Source organism: Saccostrea echinata, unplaced genomic scaffold (genome assembly GCF_033153115.1).
Source record: "Saccostrea echinata isolate AGI-Se365-2 ecotype Australia unplaced genomic scaffold, CSIRO_AGI_Sech_v1 ptg000062l, whole genome shotgun sequence".
NCBI classification, from domain to species: Eukaryota; Metazoa; Mollusca; class Bivalvia; order Ostreida; family Ostreidae; genus Saccostrea; species Saccostrea echinata.
In genome coordinates this window covers 6,929,253-6,953,802 of record NW_026889811.1, presented here as the reverse complement: position 1 = coordinate 6,953,802, position 24,550 = coordinate 6,929,253, and the positions used below count along the sequence as shown (strand labels likewise).

At 36.2% G+C, this 24,550-nt stretch overlaps 1 protein-coding gene across 3 annotated transcripts; it reads left to right on the top strand.

Annotated features, from left to right (window-relative positions):
• Nucleotides 1–3,110: 3,110 nt before the first annotated feature.
• LOC133175488 (polyadenylate-binding protein 2-like) lies at nucleotides 3,111–23,515 on the top strand. Of its 3 annotated transcripts, none has more exons than XM_061310590.1 (7): nucleotides 3,111–3,380; nucleotides 10,119–10,233; nucleotides 14,398–14,459; nucleotides 14,914–15,020; nucleotides 15,284–15,371; nucleotides 15,701–15,825; nucleotides 23,404–23,515. In XM_061310590.1, exons 1-7 carry the CDS (start codon nucleotides 3,237–3,239, stop codon nucleotides 23,483–23,485), a joined length of 723 nt encoding a protein of 240 aa, XP_061166574.1. In that variant the 5' UTR covers nucleotides 3,111–3,236; the 3' UTR covers nucleotides 23,486–23,515. The 3 variants fall into 3 exon arrangements, with proteins under 3 accessions (XP_061166574.1, XP_061166576.1, XP_061166575.1); XM_061310592.1 differs by having other exon boundaries at nucleotides 3,114–3,380; nucleotides 23,065–23,515; XM_061310591.1 differs by having other exon boundaries at nucleotides 3,114–3,380; nucleotides 22,611–23,515.
• The last annotated feature ends 1,035 nt before the right edge of the window (nucleotides 23,516–24,550 follow it).

The window sequence follows — 24,550 nt, the reverse complement described above, 5'->3', positions numbered from 1 at the left end:
CCGCACCTCTCTCTTGGCTTTAGGCCCATGTAGCCGGGAGTGCTGGTAGTATTGCATTCGCTCCACGGCTTCCTCCACAGTCCGGGGATGTCCATCAAGGGCGTAAAGGCCAGCGTCTTGGTCCTCGGCTCCATAACACAGCCTAAGTATGGCATGTGTGTGCACGTCCGGCACACAAGGGAAGGCTCGCGTTGCCAAGGTCAGCACCCTGTCTGCCCACTGACGAAGTGACTCTCCTGGATTCTGATTGGCAGCCTGGAATTTGAGTTGATGAGTGAGATCTGGGGCAGAGGAGCCAAAACGCTTCTCAAATCTCTGCAAGATCTCATCTAGGCGGAGCTGGCTACTGGTTTCCAACAGCAAGGTATAGTATTCGCTTGCTGCCCCCTCAAGGCAGAAACAAAACTGGTCGTGCTGCTCCTCCTCTGTCCATAGCTGGCTGCGAGATAACCTAACGAACTTGTGCAAAAATGCCTTCCAGCTGGTCTTACCATCATACCTAAGGTCCTTATACCGGGGCTTACCCCCAGTGGCTGCCCTACCTGGGTATGGTGTGGTGCCCTGGTAACCAGATGAGCCATAATGTATTGGTGTACTAAAGTTGCAAGCCTGGTTAGCCGGGACTGACTGACTAGCATAGTATCCCGGATGGGCTGCCCCATACATGTTAGGTTGAACATGTGCTATCCTCTCCCCCTCCCTTCCAAAATGGCAGGCTGGGGTATCGGGATGGGCAGGACTACAAGTCACTGACACAGGAACACTATGGTGCTGCAGTGCACTGGGCATAGCCATAGCATGGAGTGTGGCTGGAGTACTCTCGCCTCGATACAACACAAACTGGGAGTGGTCGGGTACTGGGGGTTGGGCATGCCTACCCCCAGGATTGATGTACACTGATGGGGGCGCATGATAAGGTGTGCTTGTGGAACTAGCATACAATAATGTAGGTTGGGGTCTGGCAGCAGTCACACCAGTGTCTAAAGGATTTACTTGTGAATGAACCATTGCTGGGGACACTCCAACATTTACAGGGGCTGGGGCAGATATAGTGCATGGCATTGAGCTCCGGGGTTGCAAATCATCCCCAGGGAAAGAGGGCACACCAAAATCTGCTAGTCTAGGTTGGCTCTGTATGGGTGCAGGGTCCCAGGTGAGCCCTACAGGATCTACGGGCCTCACATGTAGACGATCATACTCGGAGGTGAGCAGTGCGGGCCTAACAGGCCTCTCAGGTTGCTGACTAACACACGGTGTATGGGACAGAAGGACGGGGTCAAGTGGGTGTGGTACAACCTCACCCAAGCGGCTTGGTCTATAACCCATAGTAGCAGGGCCCCCCAGGTTAGCTGTGTCTCCCACAAGGACATGGTGGCTACTACTAGCTGGTCGCACATGGCCTAAGGAATACGGATGGTTTAATCCCAAATTCAAGGGAACCTCCCTATATTCATATTTAGGTGGGCTACAACCCACAGTGCTACCAGGTGAGCCACACCTACACGGGCTACCTAGAGAGGTCTCCAGGGAATCACTGGTCATCATCCCTGGTGAGCCAAATTGAGACTGGGCAAACCGTACCTCTTTTCCTGACTTTCCATGTAATACACTACCCTCCCCACAGGGGATGCCCGAGTGCAGGCCGGGCATAGGTGTAGAGGGACCCCCGAGGGGCAACCCCCCTCCCATGTGGCCTGACATTGACTGAGCAAAAGGTGTGTGACGGGAGGCAAAATGCTCACTCCCGCTAAAAGCGTATGGTGAATAACCCCCCTCCCCGGGGTATACCCCCATCCTACACGGAGAACGAAGATTGAAATTGTCTGACCGCCTGTCAGCCGGGCGAGTGCCCAGGCCTAAAGCCGACACGGCTTCCTCTACCGACATATCCATAATAAAATATCACAATAAATCAGATAAAATCACAGACAATACAAATTAATTCTGAAAGTTGATTCAAGAAATACATAAAAAACCAACACGTGCTCTCACATACCTAGCAGCACCAAAAATGGCGGCTAAAACGATGCCTGAAAAAAAAACTAACTTTGACAGCAGTACGGGAATCTCCCGGGCCCCGCGAGTTGGGCGCCAGTAAAGTCTTTGTGGTTCTTTACAAGTATTTATTAACACATATACAAACATATATACAGATCCGTAGGTTCTGGCCCGGGCCGACTCCCCGCTCCGCTGCTGTCCCTGACACGTCCTGTCAGCTTGGCATCCACGTGTAGAAGAGGTCCGTGCGACTGTCCCGCCTTCTTAAGTACATGTAATACAGACAATAAGTCGTACCACGGGACAGTCGCACAGATACTACAGATTTAAAATTACCCATCTCCAATCATCATACCAATCAAGTTGTTCTAATGGAAGCAATTTTTTAAAAAAAATATCATACAGAACCTAACTTGATAAGTTAACAGTGGCTGCCAAATTGGCTAACCTTGTCGCCTACCTTTCTTATCCAAAATGTCTGTCTGCATAAATTATCTTCGTGATATTCAATGTTCATAGATATTTTATAATTGAACAAAACATTTATTTTCCAATGGAACACAAGCAGTACACTATTGCTTTACCAACCAAGATGCAGCTTAATGGTTCCTTGTTGTGTTCTTGGTGAACATCACTTTTTTCCAAAATAAATAATGCAGGGTGTGACTAATTGCTCCATAGACGTTAGGACTAGATATTCAAGAATCTGCAGCATCTGATGTGCTCATCAGCCTACCTATTTATATAATTATTTCATTTTTAAATTTGTTTTGATATAAAGAATATATTTCCGATAGTATTTTCATATTGACTGGTCCCAATCGCAATATATTTATTATAATAATAAGTATGGTATTACAATTTTATTAAATGCTGATATGATTGTACTAAACCTGTATTTATTTCACTTTGTAACACATTAAAATTAAGTTTTAGTTGTGAATTATTTTCATATTTAAATATTTCATTAATTACGCACGTGCACAATACTTATGGTTAAGTACTGGCATTTTACTGATATTATATTGTCAGTAATGGAACTCTTCTGACAGCGAAGTTAAAATAGGTTTTGTAAATAACACCGGTTTGGAAGAGAGGACTTAGGGGAAGGGGACACATAACAATCAGCCGTAATCCTCTTGTTACAAAACCAGTTTCAACAAACGGAGGTTTTGGGATGAAATAACATATATTCTTGTTTTTAATTTCGTTTTTATCGGAAACTGTGTCTCTTCAATATGTCTGAAATTGACAACGAAACCGAACAGTTTCATGAAGATAATGAAAATGATAATGAATTCGACGCCGAAGCTCAGTTATTGGAGAGTGGGGAAATTGAGGGAGATACAAATGCCGCAGACGATTCTACGGCAGATGATCCTGTAAGTAATACACTTTAATTTAAAATAAGCGTGTATACATATCGATAACAGATGTGTATTCCAAGTTCCACTCTGTTTACGAGGTCCAGCACAATCTCTTGATTTAGCTATGTAGCTTGAAAAAGCTATATAGCTTTATTAAGCTATTCAAAATAGCTTGATAAAGTTATTTATGCGCAGTTTTTCAGAAAAATGTTTTTTGTAAGAAATAGACAAATAGTCGCAAATATTTGACTATTCATATATGTACTATGGGCTATCAAAACAACAACTGAAATCAAAGATACTTCTAACATTGCAGCATTTGAATACTTTTAAGCAAAAGATGAATTTCCATTGTTTGATTAACTGTACACTACCTTGTGTGCGTTGAGGCGTGGATAAGTATGATTGCTTCTCATTGTACTGAATTATTACCAGTCAATTATATTGTTGGCCATAATTGGCCTCCTTTATAATTTCATCGAAGAAGTAACTGTATCAATTGCTTTATATAGCCCCAAAACTTTTAGAACTTTGAGTACAAAGTCTTTTAAGGAGATTAAGCACAATCTCTTGATTTATCTATATAGCTTGAATTAGCTATATAGCTTCATTAAGCTATTCAGAATAGCTTAATAAAGATATTTATATGCAGTTTTTTCACGAAAAAGTTTTTTGTAAGAAATGGACAATGCTAGTATTTGACTATTCATATATGTACTATGGATTATCAAAAAAGCAACCCATATAAAAGATAGTTCTACCATCAGGTTGGGCACACCCCACCAAATGGTTATTTATCCCCCGTTTGGTGGACAATCTCCCATATCGGAAATGAATTTTACTGACCGTTTAGGAGAGAAAAAGGGTTGTGTTCAATTCCATAGAATTGCATGGAATGGCACATAATTCTAATCCATGTGGAATAAAATATAGGTATTTATCGGTGTTCTAAGTGAAAAAAATTGGATACTCAATGTGTAATTTTTTGCGCACAGTCGTTCAAAAATTTTACAAAAAATGTACGTAAACAAGTGCAACATTTCTCCGTTTTTACTTAAAAAGAAAATTCCCTCCTTCTCCAACGATGCTGCACCTGTCAACCATGTTCTTTACTTTCTGTTTTGATTATCCAGGCAACCAATCAAATAATGCAAACAATAAAAACAATCTTTTTTTAACCTGGTCAAAAGTCGGATTTTACTATGGAGGCACATTTGTGTCAGTTTTCAATTATGAAATCAAGAGAAAAATAAGTTTTTGCCTTTATTTCATTTTAATTTTGTACGCAATAGCTTTGTTCTCTACAAAAATAGTAAATGAAGTTAGATTATGATATAATTATTGTTTTAAAACGATATACTTCGAACGAAAAAAAGAATAATTGCAAAAGTCACTTTGTATATCTTTTATTGAAAATTATTTATCAAATATATTAAATTCATCAGTAATATACATATTAAACCACAAAAGGTCGCATGGAATATGCAACTTTATCCTAAAAGAAAAATAACAACAGACATTACGTTCAAGTCTAGAAAAATTTAACTTTATAGCAATAAGTGCCCACCATACCAGTAAAGTAATGAGGAGCTCGTGTTTAACGGGATTTGATGGAAATAAATATTAACGAAGACCCAAAAAGTGATTGAAACTTAACTTATCAAGAGTTAAACCACTGGATAAAATAGAATTTTTATCCTACTAGACACAATCAAAATTTTTTTGATCGATTGATCAAGAAGTTCGGCTGTTATGGACAACTATGGGTATCGTTTTTAGGAAGTTATGGAGAAATTGCACATGGAAAATCAACCGAACTATGTTGATTGTGCGAGGAATATGTTCACTAAAATTCCCCAATGCCTAAGAAGATGCGCTTTTGCTTCATTTTAATCAAAGAGCTAAATCCATGAAGGGGCTAAATCAGCCTATTTTTTCTAGAAATTAAACTTAGAGGAAGAAAAAAATTAACAATAGAAATATTATCCTTGGGTATCAAACTTAAATAGTATATGCCAATTTTTTTATTTGATGACTTCATATTTGTACAGAAAACGTCTAAAAACGTGCACTTTGCTTGTTTTTATCAAAATAAAGCATTTTTTTCGTCTTTGGTTCAAATTTTTGCTTTGGCCACAACCTTCGAACAAAATAAAATTTATACCATTGAAAAGAGGATTAAAATATGAATAAATAAAGTATATTTTTATTTTGTTCGAGGGATGTGGCCACATCGAAATTAATGCTTTTCGTTCGATTCAAATATCTTAGCATCGACTCACACAGTGAAAATAGCGGGGATTACCCTACATTAATAGAAAAGAAAAATATTCTATATTGTTTTTGTAAATATCAAAGAGTTTTGAAATGCGATTGTTATATTTATTATAAGTTATTTTGTGTTGTGGTGCAAAAAAGTACGAAAAACTCTCGCTAGGCATGACTGCATAGATGCAATAATGTCGACATTTTGTGTACTAGGCCTACGTGCCTCAGTCCTGACCCAAGACTTTTCCTTCGAGTAGCTGATCCATATTATTATACTGAAATGTTAAAAAAAAATAATAATGTGTATTCTTTTCCTCTGCCTATTTATTTATGCTTTGAATTTGTTTTCCAACTCCCGGCTCCTCGTCACCATGGTCACTATGTAATCAAAGGGAGATCACCCGAGAAACATGTAGGCTACATCTTTATTTTCTCCTGAGTGGCCGTGTCGGAATAGCCTAGAATATTAAACAAATTACATCGGATGCAACTACCAAGACGTATTTATAATGATTGTTCTACCACCTTACAAAACATAAATGTAGTGAAGTCTGTATCGACAGCATGTACAAATGGTTAATGTTACGCAATAGAGTCTATCATAACTACATGTACATGTATTATAATTATAACCCATACTCATGATACCCAACATGCGTTTCAGAAATTGCCAGTGGCATTTTAAGACAAAAGATTAATTAATATTTATTAGTGAAAACCTTTACTGATCCGAGACCTCTTAACATAAATTATGTTACGAAGTACTGAACCTAGAAAATTCGAGTTGACAAATCAAATAAACAATAGATTGATTTTACAGATCGCGTGTAATTTTTGTGATAGGCCTCTATAAGAAAAATGTCCTACATTGTATAAACGAATAACTTACTACCAAGGCAGTGACAACTCTTTAAGGTTTTAAGTAATTTCAGTATCGCATGCATGCTGTGACCTAGCCAACACATGATAAAAATGTCAAAGGGAGACTACTTGCTATCTCTTTCTATTTTGAGTTACTCCGCTTAATTGTAACAGGCCCAAGGGAGAGAGTGCAACCAAGATTAGTAAGCATATTTATACATGTAGTAGTGTAAATTCATAAAGGGGGGGATTCGAACATTGATATAAAATAAGAAGCAAAAAAAAAAAAAAGAGAAAAGAAAACTGTTACATTTACAAAAAATAAAGAAAAGAAAAGACAGGGGTTATTGGGGGTGGGGGTTTCGGAATTCTCACCCTCACTCATTAAATACGTGGAACAGATCGACCAATTACTGCTGCCATTTTAACAAGAAAGTAGTAAAGTGAATAAATAACAATGCCAATTATATTAGTCCTTGTATATATATATATATATATAGTATATATATATATAGTATAAAAAATAAATTCAATAGCAGTTTTCATTTTTTTTTTTCAATCTCCTTGATAAAAATTTATTTAAAAAACGATTGATTTTTCGTGACTCAGTCATTGCATAAATTTATTATAGATCCCAGGCCCGTAGGTAGCAATTTCAGTTAGGGGGGAGGGGGAGGCACATCCATACATTTTCAGTTGGGGACACTATCAAATACCAAAATTCCTTGACAAACCAAAAAAAAGGGGGGGGGGGGATCAGACGTTTTTATTGACGGGACACAAGCATATAGTAGCTTTGTTTTATATAGTATTCTATATATCGGCAAAATTATTGGGGGGGGGGGGCATGGCCACCCACCCCTCCGGTTCCTACGGCCATGTATCCTTAATGTATTATTATTAACGGATATAACTGCTACCGGTAATTTTGCCTGTCTATCATATTTGTTTTTTTTGAAAGGACGTCTATATAGAATATACCTTCATAGATCGGGCATTTGAACATGGTATTGGGGGGGGGGGGGGGTAATATGTCGTTCGACATGTGGTCTATAATTTTTTTTTTCGATGGTCTGTAATGATAGCCATTTACTACTGCCAGTAGCTGTTTTTCGTATATTTTTGTTTAATTACAAATAGTAACGATCCGAAAACGTCCAAGTTAAAAATCTCATATGCAATATGTATATATATTATGATTATTTTATCGTCTTCTGTACTCATTATCGCCTATCTATTTGTAGTTGTGTTAGAAATTGTACATGGAAAAACGGAACGTTATTTTAAATATATGAAAATTATGAGTAAAATGTTAAAACTGGTTTTGAACTATATGAAAGTCTTAGATGTTGTTATGTTTCAATTTAATTTTCACTTCTCACCAGATAATCATTACTTTATGATTTTATTAAAAGGGTTTATAATACGTACTCCCCAACATGGGAGTGTGTAAGATATGATAATATGATAACAAAACGATTAGTTAGCAATTATTCATTCGATCGTTTTTATCATCTGAAATCTCTTTTCACATCTATTGTGGGTATATAAAAAAAGTTTCTCTTTGATGATATAACATAGTTATCATAATTAGTGAACTTTATTTCGATTAAGTGATTTACATTGCGTAAAGTGGTATATGTGCCATTTCCGTTTATCTTTTTGTTTTTTTTTTTTAACTTCAGGTTCCGTTTTCAAATTCAGATACTTTGGAAATCTTGTGTTTTCGTTGGAAAATTTTTTTGCGGCCGATTGGATACTTTGCATCACTCATGTTTAAAAGTCTGTAGTGGCTTCTTTCCTGACAATCTGTGGTGCGCAGGATTGTCGTCAAACGTCACTATTTTACGTGTATTACATGTATGAACTACAATTTCATTTCAAATGTCCGGGAAATGCCATAATTTTCGGAAGTGCAACGAAATTCTCAAAATGACAATAAAATAGATGGTAACTTCAAACGTATTCATTTTTAATGCAACTTTTCATTTTAATTTTATGTTTTCGTTATTAAAGAGTACTCGTGTGTTTTCTGGGGGAAAAAAAAAAAAAAAAACGTATATTTTTTGTTTGTACACCGTATGACCATACAATAACACATTTAAGAATGATAAAATCCTTATCCATGGCTACTATAGTATATATTTTACTACATTAATTCAGTTTTACTCAAATATGACGGATTAACACTTTGTGTTTGTTTTCAACTTAACGTTTCTCTGATTTCATCTAAAACGTGTTACATGTATCAACGATTATACCAGACAACAGTTGTATAAAACAAATATTTGGCATTTCTTTAGAGTACAAATAGCTTTAATTAAAAAATAAACCAAAACTTTTCAGAAGTTTTTGAAAAATTCATAGTAAAATTTTACAAAATTTTAAAGAAGAGCTTATATTGGTTATTTTTATTCCATTAACGTACATATGTTACTGTCTTATACAGAATGTCAACGTCACGACGTTAAAGTATGTAACGTCAACATAATAGTATTAATAAGGAAAACAATACCAAATTTAAACGAATGTAAAAAGAAAACCAGAAAAGATATTATTAAAAAATAAATTGTTTTACAACATACGAATCTTAGAGTTTTATGTGAGAAAGTTTCACTTATTTTGATGACTGGGCCGATTTAGCCCCTTCGTGGATTTAGCTCTTTGGAATAGAATAAAAAAAGTCCACCATTTGGTCAGTAAAATTCGTCTCCGATATGGGAGATTGTCCACCAAATGGGGGATAAGTGACCATTTGGTGGTGTGTGCCCAACCTGACCATTGCAGCTTTTGAATACTTTTAAGGAAAAAATATTTTACCATTTTTTAGATAATTCTACACCAGCACTGTACGTGTTAAAATCTCAGTGAGATTTGTAGAGACTAAAAATTTTGGTCTGACATCTCTACAAATCTCAGACTAGTGTCACACAAAGAGATTTGGGGAAATCCTGCAATATAATGCGATATTTTCAGCTGTATTGCGACATGTATTGCAATATTTTCAATAAAAATTTAAATGGTATTGTTATATTAACCTCCTTTTACATGTAGAATGTAAAACTATGATTACATGTGATAAACAATAAAACATATCTTGTTGATTGAAGTACAGTTATGCAACTAAATACACGCATACAACAGTTTTTGTCTAACTGATTGGCATGATTGCAAACCTTTCTGACAACTTTTCTTTATATTTTATGATTGAATTCCTGAATCCAAGCATTTTGCCAGTATATCGGTATTACAAAAACGTATGTCTATACGATATTTTTTGTCAACATACCGCAATATACCGGAACATTGGTATTATTGCCCAGCCCTAAAAAAAGCACCATAAATGGCGTAGCATTGTAAAAATAAGATACTGTAAAATTTTAGATTAATTTTAAAGCATACAGTAGGCCTGAATATTTAAGCATACAGTAGGCCTACAACACAACACAGTATTGTGAATTGAATGCAAAGTTTTAATGTATAGCAGTTTCACTTTAGTACTTGTATGTTTAAAAGAAGGCTATGAATTCAGATTCCATAGTTGAATCCAATTGATTAATATACTATAAATGCAGAAGTTTCATTTTAAAATGTTTAATTATTAAGTTTAATTGAAATTCAAAGGAACTAGAAGCAATCAAGGCAAGAGTAAGAGAAATGGAAGAAGAAGCAGAAAAACTTAAAGAAATGCAAAAAGAAGTAGATACACAGATGAACATGACGTCCCCAACCACCGCTAGTAAGTTGAAATGGTGTTTCTTATGGATTTCATTTGAAATTTACTAAGCCAACTACATGACCGATGCCCCACATTTTGGGACCTAACTAGTAAAACTGTTCGGGACTTGCGATAAGATTGATTGTGACTTTGGTTGAATTATTTAGGACTTCAATTAATTATTTTATAAAAATATTAATTCATTGATTTGTATTCATCAAATATATATACAGTCAAACCTCGTTATCTTGAACTTGATGGGACCGAGAAAAAACTTCAGGATATCCCAGTATTCAAGATATCAAGGGTTTTATACTTAAAGAATAATTGGTAGGGACTTTCAATTCACTTCAACATATCTTTGGTATTTGTGATATCAGTGTTTTCGAGATAACCATATTCACAACTGTATATATATTTTTAAAAAGTACACTTAAAGGACTTATCGCATGATCTTTCAAAAATCGTAATTTTATGAAAAATATTATCTACAACCTTGTTTATTAAAATACTGAATACAATAAACGTTGTTGAAAACATATTTTAACAGATATTGGGAGTTGAAATTCAAATACGGCAATATGCATATTTCAGCCCGATTTCAGCGAAATACTGCTCTGACGTCATAGGCGACAATTCAGTGATAGAGAGATGAGAATATGCACACTATTTACGGAGTTATCAACGACAAATGCAGCTTAATTACGAAAAATGCTGAAAAAATTAATTCCTAGCGTGCTTTTCATTTACTATAGAAACATTAACTAGTTCTAAGGTATAAGGCTTTTGAGATATTTTCGTTTTTTATTCCAAACATTTAGAATCTATAGCTCTGATTACGGCAATGTTTCGTGATCGGGAAATTATTTTTCAAGATCGCCATCCTTTAAAAAACGTATGAAGACTTGCATAAATTAATATTATGTTAAAAACGAAGAACAACAAAGTTATATAATGTGAAATTTGTGAATCAAATAAGTAAATACATGTGATAAGATGACAAATCAAATCGTATTCTGATGGCGAGTTTCTTCATCTTCGCCGCGTCTCCTTCGCTCTCGTCGCTGCTATTTTTACAATGTTAACAGATTTTTCAGATTTTTTCTTGCTGACAGTTCTAACATATAAGGTTGGATATTCAATTTCATATGGATAAAATAAGCGATTTGGTCGTCCACAACGCAGAAAATTCAGGTTGTATCGCGTACATTTTCGTAAGATTAACGTGGAGCTGATCAGCCATTGTCGCCTTTGACGTCACAGGGTCACGTGATCGCTATCTAATTAACTTAGATTTTTAAATCAGGGGTTTTCATTTGAGTCAATAATTGATTAATTACCGCGGTTTATCCGCAATAAAAACACAAAATTTATAAACTGTGGTCATAAGTAACGTTTTACGCTTTTAATTTCAAATAATTTAGAAACATGCAATAAGTCCTTTAACACACAATATTTCAAGCTAGAACATTATTTTTTTATTTGATGCTTGCATAAAAATGATTGTCAAAGTGTTTTTAGCTCACCTGAGCTGAAAGCTCAAGTGAGCTTTTCTGATCACCCGTTGTCCGTCGTCCGTCCGTCTGTCTGTCCATCCGTCCGTCCGTCCGTCTGTAAACTTTTCACATTTTCAACTTCTCCTCAAGAACCACTGGGCCAATTTTAAGCAAACTTGGTACAAAGTATCCTTGGGTGAAGGGGAGTGTAAATTATTAAAATAAAGGGCCAAGTCCCCTTACAAGGGGAGATAATCAAGAAAAGACAAAAAAAGGGTGGGGTCATTAAAAAATCTTCTTCTCAAGAGCCACTGGGCCAGAAAAGCTGAAACTTATATGGAAGCATCCTGGGGTAGTGTAGATTAAAAATTGTTCAAATCATGACCCCCGGGGGTAGGGCGGGGCCACAATAGGGAATCCAAGTTTTACATTGAAATACATAAGAAAAATCTTTAAAAATCTTCTTCTCAAGAACCACTGGACCAGAAAAGCTGAAACTTATATGGAAGCATCCTGGGGTAGTGTAGATTCTAAATTGTTCAAATCATGACCCCCGGGGGTAAGGCGAGGCCAAAATAGGGAATCCAAGTTTTACATTGATATATATTGGAAAAATCTTTAAAAATCTTCTTCTCAAGATGCACTGGGCCGGAAATACTGAAACTTATATGGAAGCATCCTAGGGTAGTGTAGATTATAAATTGTTCAAATCATGTCCCCTGGGGGTAGGGCGGGGCCACAATAGGGAATCCAAGTTTTACATTGAAATACATAAGAAAAATCTTTAAAAATCTTCTTCTCAAGAACCACTGGGCCAGAAAAGCTGAAACTTATGTGGAAGCATCCTGGGGTAGTGTAGATTCTAAATTGTTCAAATCATGACCCCCGGGGGTAGAGCGGGGCCACAATAGGGAATACAAGTTTTACATTGACATACATAAGAAAAATCTTTAAAAATCTTCTTCTGAAGAACCACTGGACCAGAAATACTGAAACTTATATGGAAGCATCCTGGGGTAGTGTAGATTATAAATTGTTCAAATCATGACCCCCGGGGGTAGGGCGGGGCCACAATAGGGAATCCAAGTTTTACATTGAAATACATAAGAAAAATCATTAAAAATCTTCTGATGAAGAACAACTGGGCCAGAAAAGCTGAAACTTATATGGAAGCATCCTGGGATAGTGTATAGATTATAAATTGTTCAAATCATGACCCCCGGGGGGTAGGGCGGGGCCACAATAGGTATATTAAAAGGGGGGAAATCTGGTAAAGAACAGCATGGTCAAAGTTATTCAGGTGAGCGATGTGGCCCATGGGCCTCTTGTTGAAGATATGTACATAAATTTTCCACTGCCCCATATAGGTACGAATTTTAACCCCATTTCCATTTGCAAAAAAAAATCACCCATGTTACTGAGTTCCGACATTTTTTAACCATATTTGTTTCAATTGTCTTTTGGGAATTTTCTTTTATGAATCTTGGAAAACACATACTTTTTAGCCGGGCTCATTGCTCGTAGAGCAGTAGTCGGCTTTTGTTACAGTGTTCAACCGGAAATGCTGCCTCCTCACCGCCATATCAAATTTACGAGTAAGAATGTAGTATGTATGGCCATCCTGCCTTTGAGTCAATACAAACATAAAATTAAACAAAGTTAAATGAAATTCTCTAAACAAAAAAAACATTAATAATATACCTTCTCCCCTCTTCGACGATTAATTGTTTAAAATATGCAAAAAGTTTTCATCAGCTCTCCCTGCCTGCATCACATTCTATGAATAAAGGTTGTGTTACTAGGCAAACACTAATGTCGGGAGCACGTGACCTGATGTACACTCCCCGCTGAGGACTCATCTGTACATAAATGTTTGACCTTGCTGCATCAATGTTTATTTACTTTTTTAAGTGGTATAAGACCCCGAAACGATACATTTGATAAATTTTTTACGCCGTTAAATTCTTACTACAATTAATTCAATTTTTTAAAAATTATTTTATTACTATATGCTATGGGGATATATTTGTTGTGTTACATATTCTCCCAGTGTCTGAACTTGTTATCATTGGGATTGGGGCAGAATACAGGCCCCTTGGACCCTTTAGAAAAAATCCGAGTTAAGGGAAGCCTTGTTCTGTTGATGACTGACAATTTGTAATTAGTCTCTTCTTTGAATGAATGCTCTGAATAATTAAATAAAATACAAAACAATAAAAACTGGAGACCAACACCCTGAGGTTCAAATTGCGGAAGATTCTCACGTGTGGATACCGAAAGGTATTCAATAGGGTCTGTACCTAAAGTTATAAACTAAACGATATAAAACAGATCACCAACACTTCGTGAGAATGCAGCAGTAAATTTATTTGGTTCCAAATAAATTTACTGCTGCATTCTCACGAAGTGTTGGTGATCTGTTTTATATCGTTTAATTAAATAAAAGTCAAATTTATTCAACATTTGTGTTTATTTCTTGAAAATTGTCATATGCTAGATGATTTCCCAGTTAGTGATAAAATTTTGTTAAGTTCCCAATTCCAAGGGCCGAGGCCCATTCCAAAAATGTAGTGGAAAATTCCTGAGGTATTGGTACGCCACATATATTTGATACAAAATATGTTTGCAGCATAAAGGCATATATTATTGGTTTCACAAAAATAAATTACTATTATTTAAATGTTTGTAGGTCCTTTTCCAACACCAGAAGAAAAGATGGATGCAGACACAAGATCAGTTTATGTTGGGAATGTAAGTAATGCATGTACCTGCATTGCACTATTGAATTTACCAGTTAAAAGAAACATTATTCACTGAATAAACTTTCTCAGATGATATGGATAATCCAGTACAGCAGAACTTGTTTAGTACGAACACAGATGTAGCGAATTTATGGATATAGTGAGTTTTTGGGATCCCTGGCGAAATTATTAACAGTTCCTTGTAAAATTAAATGGTTATAACAAACTCTGATATAGAAAGTTTATGGATATTGCAAACTGTTTTTGTGTCCCGTAGGTAGATGTTTAAAATTTAAAAAATTACATCTTTTATGAGGAATTTTTTACATGTCTCATTCATGCAGTCACCTTGCTTGTTTGTAACTTTTGCAAGTATTTAAATGTTTACATGAGCAAGCTGCTTTTTGTGGGTCCTTTTCTCAGATCTTTGGTATGTTACTCTGTTTATTGGAATTTTTGTACAGGTTGACTATGGAGCCACAGCAGAAGAACTGGAACAACATTTCCATGGATGTGGCTCTGTCAATAGGGTCACCATACTCTGTGATAAATACACTGGCCATCCAAAAGGGTAAATTATTTTAAAACAGCATTCAAATCTGACACTTAGGAGGGAAAAAAGTCAAGTATCAATCAGCTTGTAAGCGTTTAATAGAATGAATTAAGAGTAACAATTTGAATGTACTAGTGAATGGATATCTCTTTGTAAATAGAGATACCTATGTTCTTGTCTATGTGAAAGTGGATAAATTGAGTGTCCTCTTTCAAAATTATAATAGCTTATTCTAGAATAAATGCTATTAGCATTTGTATGTACCGGTATATATTTTGTAGATTTGCCTATGTGGAGTTTGCAGACAAGGATTCGGTGACCACTGCCCAAGCCCTGGATGAATCACTGTTCAGAGGCAGGCAGATAAAGGTAAGATTTGGGTTGTCCTGTCTGGAAAGGCATGATGTAGACTTATCTGACTAAACTTCCAACCATTTAGCATTGTAGTGGTGACTAAATGTAGGATCAAATTGACTTTGAAAGCTAGATCTAAATTAAGTTAAAGTTCTAGAGTACTTTCCTAATTTATTTTCTTTGCATTATTTAAATTCAAGAGCACTTTCCTAATTTATATTCTTAGCATTGAATCAGTTGATTCATTTAAGAGTAATTGCTGAGTTTTCTATGTTTGGCTTTATCGATGATTGGCTAAAGCCATTTCTTTAATCTTTTATGAACTTACTTGTCTAAAATTACAGGTCAGTGCAAAGCGAACCAACAGACCAGGAATCAGTACAACCAATAGAAAACCAAGGGGATTCAGACCGAGAGGGAGGTTTAGGAGCCCATATGGAGGGGGAGGATACACACCCAGAAGACCAAGGTAATGCTTTTGGGGAGGGTTTCATGTTCACCTGTTAATGAAATAGCAGTGGTACATTTTTAGCTCACCTGAGCTGAAAGCTCAAGTGAGCTTTTCTGATCACCCGTTGTCCGTCGTCCGTCCGTCCGTCTGTAAACTTTTCACATTTTCAACTTCTTCTCAAGAACCACTGGGCCAATTTTAACCAAACTTGGTACAAAGTACCCTTGGGTGAAGGGGAGTTTAAATTGTTAAGATAAAGGGCCAAGTCCCCTTACAAGGGGAGATAATCAAGAAAAGACAAAAATAGGGTGGGGTCATTAAAAAATCTTCTTCTCAAGAACCACTGGACCAGAAAAGCTGAAACTTATGTGGAAGCATCCTGGGATAGTGTAAATTCTAAATTGTTAAAATCATGACCCCCGGGGGTAGGGCGGGGCCACAATAGGGAATCCAAGTTTTACATTGAAATATATAGGGAAAAATCTTTAAAAATCTTCTTCTCAAGAACCACTGAGCCAAAAAAGCTGAAACTTAAGTGGAATCATCCTGGGGTAGTGTAGATTCTAAATTGTTCAAATCATGACCCCCGGGGGTAGGGCGGGGCCACAATAGGGAATACAAGTTTTACATTGAAATATATAGGAAAAATCTTTAAAAATCTTCTTCTCAAGAACCACTGAGCCAGAAAAGCTGAAACTTATGTGGAAGCATCCTGGGATAGTCTAGATTCTAAATTGTTAAAATCATGACCCCCGGGGTAGGGTGGGGCCACAATAGGGAATCCAAGTTTTACATTGAAATATATAGGAAAAATCTTTAAAAATCTTCTTCTCAAGAACCACTGAGCCAGAAAAGCTGAAACTTATGTGGAAGCATCCTGGGGTAGTGTAGATTCTAAATTGTTCAAATCATGACCCCCGGGGGTAGGGCGGGGCCACAATAGGGAATACAAATTTTACATTGAAATATATAGGAAAAATCTTTAAAAATCTTCTTCTCAAGAACCACTGAGCCAGAAAAGCTGAAACTTATGTGAAAGCATCCTGGGATAGTGTAAATTCTAAATTGTTCAAATCATGACCCCCGGGGGTAGGGTGGGGCCACAATAGGGAATACAAGTTTTACATTGAAATATATAAAAAGAATCTTTAAAAATCTTCTTCTCAAGAACCACTGAGCCAGAAAAGCTGAAACTTATGTGGAAGCATCCTGGGGTAGCGTAGATTCTAAATTGTTCAAATCATGACCCCCGGGGGTAGGGCGGGGCCACAATAGGGAATACAAGTTTTACATTGAAATATATAGAAAGAATCTTTAAAAATCTTCTTCTCAAGAACCACTGAGCCAAAAAAGCTGAAACTTATGTGGAAGCATCCTGGGGTAGTGTAGATTCTAAATTGTTCAAATCATGACCACGGGGGTAGGGCGGGGCCACAATAGGTATTACAAGGGGGGAAGTCTGGTAATGAACAGCATGGCCAAAGTTACTCAGGTGAGCGATGTGGCTCATGGGCCTCTTGTTTTTTATATAATTGCATATAATAAAATTATATTGAACAGAGTAGGATAAATGGGAGTCTTTTTTTTTCATAACATGTTCTTTCAGTAAATTTAAAATGAATACATGTACTTCACAATTTTAACCAATGATAAACAATCAAAAAATAAGGAAGTGATCTCAGTCAGCCAAGTAATGACAAGTTGGTTATAGATTCTTTGATTTTTAGAAATTCTTGATTTAGCATTTTTTTTTCTTCTCATTTTTAGGTCACCTGAGTCACTCAGGTGACCTATTGCTATCCGTTTTCGTCCGTCGGCGTGCGTCGTGCGTTGTGCGTTAACATTTGAACATTTTCAGCTTCTTCTCTGAAACCGCTCAACCAATTTCAACCAAATTTGGCATATAACATCTATGGGTGAAGGGGGACAAAATTTGTGAATTTCATGGTCCCTGCCCCCCTGGGGCCTGAGGGGTGGGGCAAAAACCACTAAAATTAATGCAATCTTTAAAAATCTTCTTCTTTACTCCTGGACATCAAGCAGTCAAACTGTTAGAATGATTGTAATAAGTATTGAGCCCTCTACCAAAATTGTGAAATTCATGGCCCCAGGGTAAGGGGTTCTGGGGCTAGGGTGGGGCTATATAGATCATATAGTAAAAGTGCATTATTTCTTCAAAAATCTTCTTCTCTGCTCCTGGGTATAAAATAAACTAACTAAGTACACAGTTATGATAAGCAAGAATGCCCCTTCCAAAATTGTGAATTTCATGGCCCCTGGGTCAGGGGTTCTGGTGAAAGGGGGGGGGGGCTCTATTGATTATATAGTGAAAATGCATTATTTCTTTGAAAATCTTCTTCTCTGCTTATGGGTATTAAATAAACTAACTAAGTACATAGTTATGATGAGCAAGAGTGCCTCTTCAGAAATTTTGAATTTCATTGCCCCTGGGTCATTGGTTTTGGTGAAGGGGGGGGGGGGTTATTGATTATATAGTGAAAATGCATTATTTCTTTGAATATCTTCTTCTCTGCTTATGGGTATTAAAGAAATTAACTAAAAACATAGTTATGATGAGCAAGAGTGCCTCTTCAGAAATTGTGAATTTCATGGCCCCTGAATCAGGGGTTCTGCTGTTAGGGTGGGGCTCTATTGATTATATAGTGAAAATGCATCAATTCTTTGAAAATCTTCTCTGCTCCTGGGTATTATTTAAACAAAGGAATTGCATGGTTATGATAAGCAAAAATGCCTCTTCCAAAATTGTGAAATTCATGGCCCCAGGGTCAGGGGTTCTTGTGAAAGGGGGGGGGGGGGTGGCTCTACTGATTATATAGTGAAAATTCATAATTTCTTTCAAAATATTTTTTCTACTCCTGGTTATAAAGCAAAGAAACAAGTGTATAGTTATGATGAACAAGGATGCTTTTACAAAATTTTTAGGTCACCTGAGTCACTCAGGTGACCTATTGCTATTTTTTTTCGTCCGTCGTCGTTCGTCAGTCGTAAACTTTTGAACATTTTCAGCTTCTTCTCTGGAACCAGTGAACCAATTTCAACCAATTTTGGCATATAGCATCTATGGGTGAAGAAGAACAAAAATTGTGAAATTCGTGGCCCCTGGCCCCCTGGGGCCTGAGGGGTGGGGCCAAAACCATCAAAATTAATGCAATCTTTAAAAATCTTCTTCTTTACTCCTGGACATCAAGCAGTCAAACTGTTGGCATGATTGTAATAAGCATTGAGCCCTCTACCAAAATTATGAAATTCATGGCCCCAGGGTCAGGGGTTCTGGTGCTAGGGCGGGGCTATATAGATCATATAGTGAAAGTGCATTATTTCTTTGAAAATCTTCTTCTCTACTCCTGGGTATTATTGAAACAGATTGAATACATAGTTATGATGAGCAAGAGTGACTCTACCAAAATTGTGAAATTCATGGCCCCTGGGTCAGGTGTTCTGGTGTTAGGGTGGGGCTATATAGAACATATAGTGAAAGTGCATTATTTCTTTGAAAATCTTCTTCTCTACTCCTGGGTATTATTGAAACAAATTGAGTACATAGTTATGATAAGCAAGAGTGACTCTACCAAAATTGTGAAATTCATGGCCCCAGGGTCAGGGGTTCTGGTGTTAGGGCGGGGCTATATAGATCATATAGTGAAAGTGCATTATTTCTTTGAAAATCTTCTTCTCTACTCCTGGGTATTATTGAAACAAATTGAATACATAGTTATGATGAGCAAGAGTGACTCTACCAAAATTGTGAAAACAATTTTTTTACCGTATATTTTTTTAAAATTGATTTTTATTACTTAAAAAAAGAGGGAGATAACTCTTCAACAAAGGTCAAGTCATAAATTAGGACACTTCCATTCTTTACTGCTAATAGTAATAAATGTAGATTATGTCTAAATATTCTGAGTATTCCACCCGTACACATCTGTTATGTATTCAAATTCATTGAATCTGAGGCTATTAGGGATGGAATACCAGTACCTTAAATGTTCATCAAAGACCAAAAGTCTTACTCAGGCCAATGTAAGAGATTTCCACAAGGAATTAAAAGAGTACAGAAGCACTGATAGTTTCTTAATATACTGTCTGGTGAGAGTGATAAATGGGGAACAGATTAGAACCCAATTTATGAACTTTTAATGAATACTAGACTAATTATTTTGTTAATCCTGATCACCCTATTTTTCTTGCTTTTGGGCAACAAAGCTTCACCTTTCAGTTCATTTTATACTCTATGGATCCTCTAAATTGTTGTATTATACTCAGGTGACCGTTAAGGCCCTTGGGCCTCTTGTTCAAAGTTTTCACCAATTTTGTAAAATCCAACATCTTTTCTTTATAAAGCTTCTGTTCATTGAGGGTAGAATTGTTTTAATATCCAACTATGTTAAATGTTTTCCATCAAATTTAATAATGCAATGATCATAGTGGGAGTTGTTTCTTAAAAACTTCCAATAACTTTAATTAACAAAACTTAACAACAGTTACATGATAAAGACCAAAAAAAAAGACCATCTTCAAATTTGTTGGTAATATAATTTTTAGAATTGAACAATATGGCATGTGTAAGAACTGATATATACATGGGAATGCGAAACTTGGGTGTGAAATATCAATATCACCTGTCTGTTTCACATGCTTTTAGCAACATAGGTAAGCATTTTTGAACTTGGATGAGGTTTTGACTTACTGCAGTAATGCTGCGGCCTAAGAGATTGTTTTTTTTTTTTTTTTTGTTTTGTTTTGTTTTTTTTTTTTTTATAGTTTCCAGGTAGTCATCAGCTTGTATCTTTTAGTAAATATAGAAAAAATCAGAATATAATCATGATCTTGATCTTTCTTGGAATGATCTTGACTTGCAGTTGATATTGCATTTCTGATCTTTGTACTTAAATGATACTTATTCATGTAATACTTAACAGTGTGCAAAGTACTTGTATGTTGACTAAGTGAAACACAAGACCTGTATCTTTTAAATGGTATCAATGAACTTGAAGGAATTTTAAATGTCTTCTTTGTTATTTTTGAAAAAAAATATTCAGGAATTGCAAATCCCCCCCCCCCCCCCACCTTTTTAGCTCAAGTGAGCTTTTCTGATCACATTTTGTCTGTAGTCCGTCTGTCTGTCTGTCCATCCGTCCGTCTGTAAACTTTTCACATTTTGACTTCTTCTCAAGAACCACTGGGCCAATTTCAACCAAACTTGCTACAAAGTATCCTTGGGTGAAGGGGATTCAAGTTTGTTCAAATGAAGGTCCACGTCCTCTTTCAAGGGGAGATAATAAAGAATTAGTGAAAAATTACTAGCATCTTTTAAAAATCTTCTTCTCAAGAACCACAAAGCCAGGGAAGATGAAACTCATGTGGAAGCATCCTCAGGTAGTGTAGGTTCAAGTTTGTTCAAATCATGACCCCCAGGGGTAGGGCGGGGCCACAGTGGAGGATCAAAGTTTTACATAGAAATATATAGGAAAAACCTTTAAAAATCTTTTTCTCAAGAACAGCAAAGCCATGATGAGTCATATTTATATGGAAGCATCCTCAGGTAGTGTAGATTCAAGTTTGTACAAATCATGACCCCCGGGGGTAGGGCGGGGCCACAATGGAGGATCAAAGTTTTACATAGAAATATATTAAAAAAAATCTTTAAAAATCTTCTTCTCAATAACAGCAAAGCCCTAATTGGTCATATTTATATGGAAGCATCCTCAGGTAGTGTAGATTCAAGTTTGTCCAAATCATGACCCCTGGGGGTAGGGCGGGGCCACAATGGAGGATCAAAGTTTTACATAGAAATATATAGGAAAAATCTTTAAAAATATTCTTCTCAATAACAGCAGAGCCCTTATTGGTCATATTTATATGAAAGCATCCTCAGGTAGTGTAGATTCAAGTTTGTTCAAATCCTGACCCCCCGGGGGTAGGGCGGGGCCACAATGGAGGATCAAAGTTTTACATAGAGATATATAAGAATAATCTTTAAAAATCTTCTTCTCAGGAAAAGCAAAGCCCTGATTGATCATATTTATGTGGAAGTATCCTCAGGTAGTGTAGATTCAAGTTTGTTCAAATCCTGATCCCCTGGGGTAGGGGGGGGGCCACAATGGAGGATAAAAGTCTGAAATAGAAATATATAGGAAGATATCTTCTGATGAAGAACTGCAAAGCCATGATTAGTCATTTTGATATGGAAGCATCCTCAGGTAGTGTAGATTCAAGTTTGTTCAAATGATGACCCCAGGGGATAGAGATGGGCCATAATGGGGGATTGAAAATTTTACATAGGAACATATAGGAAAATATCTTCTTCTCAAGAACTGAAAATCATGTTTAGTCATATTGATATGGAAGCATCCTCAGGTAGTGTAGATTCAAGTTTGTTCAAATGATGACCCCTGGGATAGGGAGGAGCCACAATGGGGGATCAAATTTTTACAAAGGAATATATGGGGAATTTTTTAAAAATCTTCTCAAGTACAACAAAGCCATTTGTTTAATTGACATGGAAGCATCATCAGGTAGTTTAAAATTCAAGCCCCCCCCCCCCCCCCCATTGCTAATGTGCTCAGGTGAGCGATGTGGCCCATGGGCCTCTTGTTTAAGAATTTCATACACCCGACATCAGTCTTTTGTCATCATGGTGAGTTATATCATCTACACAAGTTTTGGAAAAAATTGCACCTTTTATGTTATACTTTATATGTTAGACATTATAGGGCATTGCTTACACCAGACAGATAATTGTTCTAAAATATCACTTGATTTTATTGTATTTTTCATTTCAGTCGATTCAGAAGAGCTGCGTTCTATTCTCCATACTGAAGATAGATATCATCAAAATCTTAACGTCAACAAAAAAAAAAAATACAAAAACAAAAAAAAAAATCTCAAAAGAAAACAAATACAGCAACAAAAATAATATTTGGCATTTATATTAAAAGAAATAAAAGGAACTAAACCATCAAAATATTCAAAAATCTTCCAGAAAAAAATGTTTATATATTGAATAAGAAGATTCATTTTTATTGATTATTCACTAAACCATAGGATTTTAATGTGCCCATCTTGTTTTTATCATGTTCATGTGTGCAATATGTTGACCAATATTTGTCGTCTCCAGTTTATGTTAGGACAATTCCTGAGAGAAAAGATTTAGATGCTCGTGGGAGGGTCCATTTGAAGGCTTTCTTTTTTTTTTTAACATTTTCTTTGTGATTTATTTCTTAGTTTCTTTTGCAGATTGGTGTAGCTTGGCTTTTTGAGCGGTGCCATGCATCAATACTGTGTAAAAATCACTCCAATATACATATGTAGATCTGTTTGAAAAGTAAATTCTGTTTGCTTTAGTTGGTTTTTTCTTTGTGTAAAGTGATTTGTGTTTGGGTTTTTTGTAAACCTTTAATGACCATTGGAGTGGTTTAATTTCACTAGTATATATATAAAAAGAGGGGAAATTTAAAAAAAAAAAAGTTAGAAAAAAAAGATAAGAATAGAAAAAAAAAATCAGATAACCCCCATAGAAAAAAATAGCATTTTGATTTTTGAAAAAAAAAATACACAAAAAAAAAAATTGATTAGGAAAGAAGAGGAGGAGGATGAAGATACCTCTAGATGGGCCAATGTTATGGACGTCAAGAAGATGTGTCTCTGTATTGACTGATTTTTAGATTCAATAAAGTATGAATGAAAACTTTTTTTGTAAATTTAAACTCGAAAGAAGTACAAGTTCTTAGCTTTTGATGGTGCAAGTTTTACCAGATTTAGTCCTTCATTGATGAACTCTGTGGAAGAGTAAGGTTGAAACTTTGACTGAGTTTTACCATGCAGATAAAGGTGTGGCCCAATGTCAATCATTACTGCCACCAAGCATTAGCATCATAGATTATAGCATTATAGAATTAACTGGAAATCAAAAACAGAAAGCAATGAAATAGAAAAGTACTGATAAGGACAGAGAACGGGACTCATTTACGGAGTAAAGGAACAGACCATTTTACATGAAACATGCCGGGATCTGGAGGGAGGGTCTAAACCCCCCCCCCCCCTTGGATTTTGCAGTTATTACATGTACATACTGCAACAAATAAAAATTACTTTGGAACCACCCCCCGCCCTCTAGAAAACGTGGACCCCTACCACCACGAAAGAGAATGTAGTTGAGAGAAACATTGAAAATTTTCACCTAAGAGAACCATTGTCAACCTAGGTGCAGTTGCACTTGATTTTTTTTATATTATATTCAATATTGAAGGCTGTATACAAATACATATAACAGTGAATTGTGCGCACATAAAATCTGTGTGCAGTCAATTGATGTTTTTTTTTTAGAAAACTTGTTGTTAAGCAATATGTTGACTATTACTATGTTCTATCACGATCGAGGGCGCGGTTTCATTATTCAGAGGATAATAGTCACTGTGTTTTTTAGCTCACCTGAGCCAAAGGCTCAAGTGAGCTTTTCTGATCAAAATTTGTCCGTTGTCTGTCGGCGTCGGCGTCGTTGTTGTCGTAAACTTTTCACATTTTCATCTTCTTCTCAAGAACCACTGAGCCGATTTCAACCAAACTTGCCACAAAGTATCCTTGGGTGAAGGGGATTCAGGTTTGTTCAAATGAAGGGCCATGCCCTCTTTCAAGGGGAGATAATAAAGAATTAGTGAAAAATTAATAGCATCTTTTAAAAATCTTCTTGTCAAGAACAACAGAGCCAGGGAAGATGAAACTC